This window comes from Mesitornis unicolor, unplaced genomic scaffold (assembly GCF_000695765.1).
Source record: "Mesitornis unicolor isolate BGI_N332 unplaced genomic scaffold, ASM69576v1 scaffold6753, whole genome shotgun sequence".
Lineage (NCBI taxonomy): Eukaryota > Metazoa > Chordata > Aves > Mesitornithiformes > Mesitornithidae > Mesitornis > Mesitornis unicolor.
The window spans coordinates 246,402-258,839 of record NW_010175287.1 but is presented as its reverse complement, the minus strand read 5'-3'; the positions used below and the strand labels follow the sequence as shown (position 1 = coordinate 258,839).

Genomic DNA, 12,438 nt, shown 5'->3' with positions numbered 1-12,438 from the left:
CGGCGCAGCCATGAGGTGACAGCGTCAATGTGTCAGGGGCACACAGTGCCCTGCACTCGCCTCTGCTACAGCAGAGAGGCCCAGCCTGCCCCTGGAAATTTGCAGTTAAACTGACAGGCTCTCCATTCTGTTTTGTTCTTCTTGAGAGAGCTGGAGCGGAGCATCGCGTTTGTTGGGCTGAGCCACCTTCAGGAGCCCTAAACAAATAAACAAACTCCTCTCCCATTTCTGCCTTGCCTTTGTCAATGTAAACATGAGTCAGGAAGCAGAAAGCTTGGGTTCCCACAAGTGAGTCTGACATTTGACTTGAAGGCGTAGCTTAACCTGGTGCATGGCAGGATGACATGTAGGTACCACGCGAGCAGGGAATGGTGTTAGTCATGGTTGTGGTTGGAACTGTAACTCGGGGCCGCCTGTCTCTGTTTGTGTACAGTTTCAACCATAACGTTTGCTGCATGAACTTGGGTGCTACTGTACAGAGGTGACCTCTCGGATCCATCTTTGAGAAAGTGAGGGGGAGTGCTTTTTGCCGCTTTTGCCACGTTTGACTATTGTAATTTTTCTTCTTCCCACCAGTGACAGTTTTTAATCTCAAGGTTTTTGAGTACTTCTCAGTGCTTCTGCCAGATACCTTTTCTCTCCCCCTCCTTTCTACTTCACCCCCATGCTGGTTTAAAATATTAGCTGCCAGGATACATTGCCTTTAGTTCATGTATAATGCCTTTTTCCATACGTGAAAACTTCTGTGTATTTAGGACTGCGCTCATGCTAATTCTGGGCAAATGCAGTAAACGGCTCTGTGTAATTTTGAGACAAAATCTAAGTTTACACAAACCACCTTCTCAGGCACTTTTTTTTTCTTCCACTTTGTCTTTGGCATACTTTATTTTCCAGTAAAATGAAAAATGAAGATGGATTATTCAAAATTGATAACAGTAATGGACCATCATGTAATGTTTTATTGAATTTGAGTTCTGTAAATTATGTGGTAGAGAGAAATTTGCCTGCTTAAGTATAACAGAAATTGCCACTGTATTCATATAATTCTTCTTAGTGTAATTTAAGAAAAAGCACGCTATCCATATCACTATTGAATAAAAGGTAAAAAGGTGCTATTACACTATCATGACAGCTCTCCTCTTGCTACTAAGCGACATAGATAAATGTGTCTGCTTATAACTTAGTTGGCAGGGATCCAGGCTTGTGGGTGGAGCTTGCAAATCATCTTCCACCTGGACATGTGATGGGAGCACCCTGCAACGGAGAGGGAGAGCGTTCGGGGATATTCTGCATGTTTTGGGGAGGTTTGGGCAAATTGCATTTTTCGTCTTGGAGCTTTGAAGTTGTATTAGGCTGATAAAATCTATTTGAATCAGTGATTATGTTCAAAGAGGAGACAAACTGGGGGCCAGACAGGCAGTGTTTTTGTTCATATTGGCAGACACTTTCATTTATCTCCATTTTTAAAGAATTCATAATTAGCTTTTGAAAGCCCTGATAATATTTATTGAACATTTTTGTGCAATTAGAAATGAATTATACTTGTGATGACTTGTGAACTTTCTTTTTTTTCAATGGATCCTGGTAACATTTTTAAGAAAATACATTTCCAGTGTGAAAAGAATGCAAGGGAGAAACAGTGAGGAGGACTCTGAGCCTAACAGTGTTTATAATCTCTGTGCAAATCTGCATTTAGCTTTAATGCATCCTGAGGTACAGTATGAGATCAAACCAAGACTTGTGACATGGCAAACCAGTTCAAGCCTGTTAAAATGAACAGTAAACCTCTGCATGGGGCAGGATGTGAGAGCTGATTTTTTTCTTTCTAGGATTTTCCCACTTTACCTCTTGTATAATAATCTTTAGCTGAAGTTTTGTTCTCAGTAAATTGAAGCTGTAGCAATGAAGTAACATTTGAAGCAGGCAAACTGTAAGACATTGTCTGCACCTGTTACTACACCTTATTTTTAATGTTATTTCCTCACATATTCTGTTGAAGGCTCCTAGAAGCAAACACCTCCTCCTTGACTTCTGTCCACTCTCTCGTCTCCCTTCCTCTCTGCATCCTCTGCTCTGCTCCCAGCTCATGCAAAGAGTCATGGCAATGATGAGGGAAGCAGAGGGAAATGAATACTTAATGGCATTTCTAATCACTGAGAGGTGTCCTGCAGCAATGGTTTTACTGACAAATTCAGGAAAAATACAAAACCCAGTTTCTTTGTTTACTTATTTCACTGAGGTGGGAAATTTATACAAGAAAAACAGCCTTTTTTTGCTTTTTTTAGCTGCCCACTGTGTGGCAAAGGCTTGCATGAGCAAATATTTTCTATTATGGGCTAAAGTATTTTTCAAGTACACTTCCTGTGGCTGACAGTAGTCTGGCTGTTAGTAAGGAGTGTTCTCTCCTGACAGTGATCAGTCCACTGGAGTTTAGTTTTTCTTTCTTCTTTTTAATCCTGGTTGTTTTCAGCACAGTAGCAGTCAGAAATCACATGTGTTTACACCTCTGCAATACATCCTGTGCTCTGCAGACAGCTTTGTCTTCTCTCCAGTGACATAAAATCATTTTTGCCTGCCTTGGTGGATGGGTTGTGTAACCCTAGCATTGACAAACAGTACAAACTGTGGGTTTGAATACTCAGAAGTAGAAAAAAAAATAGTAAACAAGAATTTAATTTCCATATTTGCTAATAAGTAAGTTTACTATTAGAATAATGACTCAGAAAAAATTTAAAACTTATACTCCACCCAAATGCCACTTTTACCTGTAACTCATTTATTTACCTTCTGAGTAGTTTCTGTCTGGATACCAGAAAGGAGGAGGGATGAGGAATAGTGATAAGAAACTGTCCCCCAGGATTTTATTTTTTTTTTCTTAATCCTCCTCCACGTTATTTTTCATGCTTGGTGCTGGAAAGACTGTTTGTGTTTTCTATTCCATTTCCCTCCTGTTTGTGCAGGCACAAATAGGGCCGTGAGGACCACAGTGCCCCCAGTGTGGCCACTGGATTAGCACCTCCATCAGTTTTAGCCTTTAAACCTCTCTCAGTTTTAGATTTTTGCCCCCCACACACTCCCACACTTACCCTTCCAGTATCCCAACTAACTTACAACAGTTCTTTAGGAAAAGAAAGATTGGGTTGTGTTATTTCTTTAATAAGATCACATCCATGTGACTTTTGCAAAAGTTAGTTTTCTTATCACCACCTTGCTACTTCAAGACAGTAGAGCATTCTGTATGCATGACGTATTTAAAAGGCGAATTTGGCAGGGAGGAGATTTCAAGAACCTGTTGACATTGAAGTTCTAGTTGCACTCACAAGGTTCACAAATATTTCATCTTTTAGAGTAATTAGGTGTCCCAGACCACCAAACCTCCTCCATTGCTGACAACTGAGATGAAATGATTGCGTAGGAAACATTCTGTGGTCTGTATAAGCTGCTGGCAGCATGCTCTCCCCTGCAGCCTGCCCATCACTGACTTGCTGCTACAGATGCCCTCTTTGCTGTTTTCATCTTGTTTCCCAGTGCTCACTTTTATCCGTCCTTGTTGGGCTCTCAAAGTGGTCAAAGGACAGCAAGGGTAAATGGACTTAGGAAATGGGAGCTGCACAGCACGTGCTCAAATAACCAGCCCAGACGATGGACTGACTGGGTGAGGATTAAGGTCATAGTGAAAAAAGAGGGGGATGGTGGGAGAAGGAGGAAGGTGAAGGAGGAGGAACATCTAGCAGTAAGTTTCCTCACTACTTGTTAAACTCTAATATAAAACTCTCAGAACAAAATATTGACTTATAAAAAAAATATGGACCTGACTCCATTAAGCAGTACTTCAGGAACGTTGCGAGTTTATTGTCTCAGATTTGTTGTGAAATATTACTTCCTTTCAAAGAGCTGTTTAAGTTGCTGGAAATGTGGAAAGCTTTTATTTTTTTGGGTTGGCTATGCATTTTGCCTGGGAAGCCTGCGAACACCCCAGTGTCACACCTGTGGACTATCTGTATTTCACTCATTCTTAACGTCTTGTGATTGTCGACTGTGAAAGATTCCATGGCAAGTTAAGCCAGTAAAAGGAAGGAAACCTATTAGGCAGATTCCATTTATGTTGTATGTAAAACAGATGCTTGATAAAATTAAAAGTACAATTGAGGCTTTCTTCTCTGCTACCTAAAATGCCATTAATGTATTCCTATGTGGAGTGAATAGTGTATTTGCTGCTCTCGTTCTCAGTCCAGTGGAAAGAAGGAAGATGACTGATAAGCAGTGGCTTTGCAGAAGAGAGTTTTACAGTCGCTCACCGAGGCTCACTCTCCAGCATATTTATTTTCTTTCCTCCCTACAGGGCTTGCTCTCAGAAATCCTCCGAAAGGAAGAGGATCCCAAGACTGCCTCGCAGTCCTTGCTGGTAAACCTTCGGGCTATGCAGAACTTCTTGCAACTGCCAGAAGCCGAACGAGATCGAATTTACCAGGACGAGAGGGAAAGGAGCCTGAACGCAGCCTCTGCAATGGGCCCCGCACCTCTCATAAGCACACCGCCGAGCCGGCCTCCACAAGTAAATCACTCTCTCTGTCTTTGAGATTTGCTCCTTGTGTTTTCTCACTGTCCTGCTGGAATGATACCTTTCTTAAAAGAAGAAAGCTTTTGCTGATACATTTTTTAAACATTTGTTGAATTATTATTTGCAGTGCATATCACAAATTTAAGAAATGTAATGAGTGATAGTAGCAATTTATTACTACCTATTTTCTAATTTTAAAATAAATCCTATCCATTATGGCCCCTATATAGTTTTTTGGTGATTTTACTGAGATACAAGCTTTACTGGGCCTAGAAGATACTAGCTTTTAGCTGTCTTTTTTTCATATAATTCTTAGGTGTTGTTTTTAATGTTAGAGGTTCAAATAGGGATTTTGAAGGATTTGGACTACTAAACTGAGTGGGAATAAAAGCGGAAGTATAAGTACATCACAGTGCCTTAAAAAATATCTTCCAGAAAACGAAGAGATAAAATTAAAGGGATGGGGGAAAGAAGACTCCATCTAAAAATGCAGGGCACACTTTCACCACGTCGAGCTACTGACAGCTGGATATGTTCATTACAGCTTATTTAGTATTTGTTCAGATGAAACTCTTACTGATTTCTGTAAAATCTAGTGGGTCTATTGGTTTAATTCTCCCAAAATACTAAAGTTTGATAGAGTGGGATCCAGAAATTCAGTAGTGTAATCCTTGTGTCTGTCAAGGAAACTGTTGCATGTTTTAGGGTACATAAGAAATACACATGTGAGCCATAGGAATGCATAGGTTTTCCACAAAGGAGAAACACAGTTGTGAATTAAACACTCCAAAAAACTGCATCTTCTCTGAAATACTCTGCGTTGCTGTGGCTTGAGGTTCCACCTATGCAAGGACAAAACAAAATGATCTGCATATTTGTGGGAATCCTTCTGTATGCACAGTCCAGATTTGCTATATAAAGCAAGGCTTTGGGATTGTGGGAATTTTGTGATGGTTGAGTATGTAGAGAGCAGTTTTCTGCTAACCAGGCTTAGGCTTGGGCCTATGACTCTAATCCGTACTAATTCTGAATGCTATAAATTCCTTGAGATTATTTTTCTAATTTTCCTGCAGCTAATGGATACTGAGGACCACACAACAAAAATTTAGGAAAAGGGAGGACAGAAGATCACTTTGACCTACTGCAGTACTTTTCACAAGAAGAGAAAAAAATTTCAGCAGAAAGAACAGACTGTGCTAATGGTCTGGTTTTGTTATCATTTGCTGAGTTTAGTCTGGGAAGTCCACTATAGATACTCTTCAAGATAAAGAATGAGAATCTGTTTACATAGTAATGCTGTAGTGGGAAATAGTTAAATATAGATAACTGTGTTTAAAATAACATTCAAATTTGTTTTAATATCTGCATCTGCTCCCACAGCCCAGGTAATTCAGAGCAAAGGCTAACACTCCTTCTTAACTTATCTCTTTCTGCCAAGGTAATGTCTCCCTCTGTCTCAAGTGGTCTTGGGCAATTTCACAGCTAAAGAACAGAGTTAATTACAGGACCTTCCAGAAGGATGTCAAGTCAGAGGTAGTCCTTGTATTGGTTTTAATTCACACTTTAAACTGTATAAATCCCTTGCAGCCAGAAAGTAAGTGAGACTTAGGGATTTTCTCACCTGACAAAACATCCTGTAAGTTCAAATTTAGGGGTCGGAACAGGGGGATCTTTCTGTCTCTACTGTGCTCTTGTTCATAATTAATTTTTAAATTTTTTTTAGTAGGAGTCAAGAGTATAGTTAACCTAATTGTGATTATTAAAAGTGAAAACAGCATACAGTTTTGACCTTTTTCAAATGGAAAACATGTTAACAAGGAAATTTTATAGACTAATACTTGAGGCCTACAGAAAAAAATAGCTCTTTTTCTAGTTGTTATATTAACAACTGTCATTCAGCAAAACATGTACCTTACCTAGTGGATGGACAAGAGATGTATAAACATCTGAGTTGGAATTCTGTGTGACCTTTTTACATGTTGCCAGAATTACCTATAAACATGTGTAGCGCTATCCACCTGCTATTGAGTGTTCAGATCCTTAAGTTTGAAAACTGAAATATCCATGTTGGTGGCATAACTACAGTACTTAATGCTAGAAATAATAATGGAATTGTTCTAGTTGTTGCACTGGCAAGTATAACTTCACAAATCGTAGCAGAAATAAGTGCTAGTCAAAGATGCTGCAAAATTATTAACGCAAACTACTACACAGATACCTCCCCAAAATATCCACAGTTTATTGAATATTTGATACTAAGGAAATAAAACTACTAGCGTCCTTACTACTGAACTTGTTATAAGCAATTATTTAAAGTTCACTATGCAGGAATACAGCATAATATTTTTCTAGCTGAGCTGTTGAGCTTCTTGGGTAACTATTGAAAGACAAAACAGACCGTTTATCCTGACAACAGAATTTCAGCAAGAGCCAACACATTTAATATTAAATCTTTAGACCAGTGTAACATTTTAAACAATTAAATTATATGAAACCATGAAAAATGGGAGCTAATATGCCACACATGAAGGTTTATTTTGCAGTTGCAAGTTATCAGTTTCGGAAGGATGTGAAAATAAACATCCTGAAAAGGATCTATTTTGCATTTTTGTGTTGCCAACTGGTGGCCAGACAGTAGAGCAAACTTAACCATTTAGCAGCTGAGCTTGTTCTGTGTGAATTTTGCATACTGTTGCATGCGAAAATGCAAAGCCTGACCTTGGAGGTCTGATAGGATAGTAGGAACTCACCAAGCATAAACCCTGGTGCTTGAGTTAGAAGGGACTGTGTTGAATTTATCTCATTTTTACAGGATTCTTACTAGTTGCTACTTGAGCTAATGTGTCTGGATTGTTTCCAACTCTTTTTTGAAATCCTTTAAGAAGCTCTTTGTCCCCCCTTTCTCTCTGACTTAAACAAAAAAGTGAAATCTTACTTTTTTTTTTTTTAAATTGAAATCATTAGCCTCTGATGCTTGAGCTTTTTGGATACATGTGTAGGCCTCTAAGCTGGTCAAGTTGTAAAAGTCTGCTACTATCTTCCACACTGGCAGACTGAGTGCGAGGAAATGGTGTACACAAGAATTTTTCCCTTAGGTGTTCATCTTGCCATCTTCTGGGGCAGAAGCCTGTCTGCCAGGCTCTTTCCTGGGGCAGTGGAGTTTATAAATATTAGCATCTCCATCAGGTAGGTACTGCATGGAGACATAGTATAACCTCTCCAACCTAGAAGGAACTAAAAAGTGCCCTTTCGTGTTATATTTCTTCTATTTTATTGTTTTTTTCACCTCTTCAGCACCTTCATCTTGCAGATCACCCCACAGAGGTCCTTTCTGGGTATCCCCAAGTCAAGCTCAGAGAATGAGTCTATTGCACATTGAGTTGGAAACAAGTGAGTGTAGGAGTACCTCAGGGGACACTGAGTGTGGATTTGTGTTCAGGGTGGATGGAGTTCCCCAGGGAAGAGCTAGGGATGGCCTCTCCCTCTCATCAGTGCAGTCTGAGGAAGAGGACTCCCTCCTCCTGAGTACAGCTTGGGAGAGGATGGAGACAGGTGACCAAGTCACCGATTTTCTTTTCCAGAATATTCTGGTTAAAGCTTGTTAGCCATCCTGCAGTTATGCACACTTCCTTCTCAGGACAAGTAATGTACATTTCAGCAGAGCTGAGGAAGAAATCCCTCTCATCACCTATATTCCCCAAAGAAAATTTGCACTGACTCTTGGGACCCATCATCATCCTGTGTAAAACAGTACGTGTAATGTCAAGAGCAGAATATTATTTTAACAGGGCAATGTTTTAAGAAGTTTCCACAAATCTTGTATGAGTCATGGTACTCAATTGACAAAACCCTTTATTTTCATACATATAATCCTGGCCTCCTTCTGACTAGAGATAAAATTACAGTTTCTTCATGCTAAATCAATTTCAGATTGGGTCTCAGAGATAGGATGTCACTCTTAAAAGACTGGTCTTGAGGAGGACACTGCTTTGCTGGTTTTTGAGGACTGGTGAACCTCCACTGTAAGGAACTCTGGATAACACCAGCTCCCATGAGTTCAAACACACACACACACACACACACACCCCATACATCACCACCAGCAAAATTTTTCTTTTTAAGTCTGCAAAATTAGAGGTTTAGGTTGATGGTATTTGTGTCAAGTTGCATTTTAATGAAAGAAATATGTACAAAATAATAAATGCAACCTTATCACACCACCCCCCCACCCCCCCAAAAACCACCATGGAGGAGAGTTAATGGAAACCCTGACAACTATAACTGCACTTCCAGGCGCCACTGTAATAATGGAGTAGTAAACCCTGTCCTGATAAAAGCTGCTCTGAAAGCAACAGCATTTATTGTACCTGCTGTGCTATTTGCAGAGCAGGACTGAAAAGTAGTTTGTTTTGCCTGGAATGAACTACTTTATGAATTTTAATGTACGATGTAATATTAAAAGCTAAACCAGGATTAAAGAAGATTTTTGTTCCCAAGCTAAAACAGTACTTATGTGAATGCGTTATAAAAGATTTTTTGTTTCAGTTTCGATGGGGAAGAAATGAGCTTCCATGTTTGTGAAGCTCTCTTCAGATTGGTTATTCCTTCTATAACAACCTGTCCTTTGTTTAGGAAAACTGAATTAATACAGAACTTCTTGCTTCTGTAATCAGTCTTATTTGATGAGACAATATGTATCTGGGCAGGCCAGGAGGGGATGGATGTGTTATTTCTTTTTTTTTTTTTTTCCCAATGTCTTTCTAAATGACTAAATTGATTGGTGATAGGAAGATGGCCAAATGAGTTTCAGATTCTCAGTGTGTTATGTTTGTAAAATAATGCTCCCCTGTTCAGTTAGTGTTTGCAAAATTTGGTTCCTGTCAAAAAAAATTTAGCTGATCTATGGTTTCTTTTCTAAACAGAAAATGTGGCTGTAAGTGTGGGTGAGGTGAGAGGTTGTGCTTAAGTGTGGATGAGATGAGAGATTATGTTTTGTTTTGTTTTTCTCTCCAAAATGAATACTTTTTCCACCTCCTCTCCCAAGTCCTGAAGTTGTACTGTTGAGGGCTTTTTTGTTTTCTGCTGGGTTTTTTGAGGAGGAGGGTGTTTTTTCAACCGAGCTTCAAACAGCCTCTGTCTTGAACTCAATTCTAAATTCAACACAACAGCCTAGATTCTTGCTATGTATAAATTATGAAACAGGTTTATGTATGGATATTCTCCAAGAGGTTAATTAGCATTATTGCATGGAATTCATCAGACCAGAGCAGACCAATGGTGCATCCACTCCACCACGGTCTATACCTGATGCTTGAAGAGAAATTGTTAAGAGGTGGGGGAAGAATTTTTATACTTGACCAGTGATGTAAATTGGAGAGGGAGAGGACACGGCTATGAACATCATCTCTTGATAATCCCCAAACTCATCATTTTATGACTTTAAGACATTCATTTTCTTGAAGCTCTGGGTTAATGTGACATTTTGATGCAGATATTAGTGTTTTCTGTTTTTTACTTTCTCATTCAGTATCAACAGAAGGCAATAAGAGTGTTTTAACTTAGTGACATGTTAGCTATCCTGTTGAGTTTGTTGTACCTGTGTAAGGACATACGTGATTTGCCAACTAGAATGAGGATTTTCAGTAACTCCCCTGGACTGAGCGCATATCCATATTAAATTGGGCATTGAACAGTGTGGACCAAGATGCACAACTTAAATTGTCTCCAACGTGGTGTGTGAATCTTGGGTTTTGATGATCTGGGTGTTCACAGCTCAGTTAAGTGGTCTATGAAGTGCTGCTACGTGAAGCTGTATTTTGAAGCTGAGTAGCAATCAAAAAGGCAGTGTGTTTACAGAAAAGAGGCATTTTGATCAGGATCACAAGAGCAAAGTGTTTCCTTACCAAAAGATATCATGTATTTGTATATGCTCACTGAATACCTTCATCTTCTTGTCCTCCCCTCAAGACCCTCAAAGAGTAATTATAAGTTAGAAACATTTCATTGGGAAGGGCTGAAATAACTTTGCCAAAGTTTAAACCCAAGGTCCAAGATGTGTTGACAAATCTGTCACTTTTTAATTTTCTAATTTAACTGAGCATGATTTTTACATGCAAGCAGAGAAAGCTATCTCCAGTTTTATATTTAACATCCTCATTGATTGTCGGTTTTCTTTTAGCAAATCCTTTTCACTTAAAGTTGATAACATTGCCACTGATTTTATGGTTTTCAAATTATTTCACTGTATGGTGTTCAGGAGATGCACCTGCTTTTGCGACCCCATGCTGATTTGCCCAGAGTGAGGCATGAGTTTTCTCACTCTGCGATGGGAAGAGTGGAGGTTCGTGGTGCTGTTCCTCACTTGTTTTTGCTGGGGTTTCACCCCTTGCAGCTAACAGGCATGTGTTAGCACAGCTCCTGAAAAGCCTGATAGACAAATCAGGCTCAGCAGCAGTGTCATGCACTCCCAGGTTCTGAACTAGATTATTTTCTCTTAAAAGCACTATTGAGCTTAGTTAACACAAATTGAGTGTGACATTTCTAGGAAAAAATGGGCTGATGATTTGCCTAAGTATGTCTCTCACCAAACCCTTTGACTCTCGTATCATGAGACCTATGACATATAGAGACTCATAGAGGGTGAGATTATAAGATCATGTTGTCATGATTTCCCTTTGAACCTCAATGGATCTTAGAGCACAGGAAGATGCTGATTTTCACTGGATTAAACTGATAGTGAAAGTGTGGTTTTAGACACATACTTAAGAGTAGGCTGAATCACTCTTTGGAAGTGCCAAGTTTTGTCCATGAGATTTAGAGGTGGCCTGAATGACTTAGACTAGACACGTAACTTCTGAATGATTAAATTAATTCATCTCTCAACAACCTCAGGATGAACCAATAGGGTTGGAATGAAATCTGAAGGTTTGATTTTGCATCATTACCTAGCGTGTTCTCAGCAGAAATCCAGTCTTATCTTTCTGCTGGTCCACTTAAGGATTAGTGGTCCATTAGGTCCATTGCAAGAGTAGCTGCTAAAGAAAGATGTTATTGAGAATATTGTATGGTACGCTGAGTACCTGCTGATTTTTTGTACCTCTCAACTGATATTGCAGAAACTGCACTGTAACCTTGGTGGGATGATTCTTGGTGGGAGAATGAAGGAAAGGATAGTCTTCTGCACATCGTGTCACTACTGATGTATTTTTCATTGTTTTCTTTAGTGCTGCAGATGCAGCATAGAGGTGGCACTGTAATCATTCTGTCTTGGTTTATGCTGGGTTTTTTTAACCTCAACTGCAAGAAGAATGACTATTTGATGTATGTAAGTTAAGCACAACTAGAATTAATATTTTTAAGAAACACCTTTATACTGGATATAAGGCATGAATCAAGATATGCCTGTCAGTTTTTCTTTCATTAGAGATTCTTTCAGTTACAATTTTGACTTAAATTGTGTGGGGCAAAGAAATCATGTAAGGATTCACAAATCTCTACAAGAATGTTTGACAGGTTTCCACCTGATTTGTTTTATGACATTGAAGTTCACAGTGGTCAGTTAACGATAACTCATTTCAGATGCACTCACCAGTTACAATATGCTGAATTTTCTTGTTTCCCAGTGGCCTGAACCATGGATAACATATAATGTTAAATCTCTGAAAAGCTGAAAGAATATCAGAGCAAGATTGAATAAAAGGAATAAAATGGAAATGGGAGCTACTTGGGGTGGAAAAAAGAGGAAAATAAATTATTTGTAATGAAAAATGTCTCATAAAATATATTTTCTAGGTCAAAACTGCTGCTATTGCTATGGAGAGGAATGGAAAAACAGAACATAATTCCATGAACATTAATGCTTCCATTTACGATGAGAT

The 12,438-nt window shown here is 39.1% G+C and overlaps 1 protein-coding gene across 1 annotated transcript in view; it reads left to right on the top strand.

Annotated features, from left to right (window-relative positions):
* Positions 1-12,438, top strand: part of LOC104538210 (DNA-binding protein SATB1-like) — a gene marked incomplete at its 5' end in the record, with an annotated part of 46,057 nt that overhangs the window by 6,584 nt on the left and 27,035 nt on the right. The window contains 2 exon segments of the mRNA XM_010181329.1: positions 4,343-4,555; positions 12,353-12,438. The exon segment at positions 12,353-12,438 is cut by the window's right edge and continues 25 nt beyond it. Of these exon segments, the coding sequence (XP_010179631.1) occupies positions 4,343-4,555; positions 12,353-12,438 (299 nt within the window).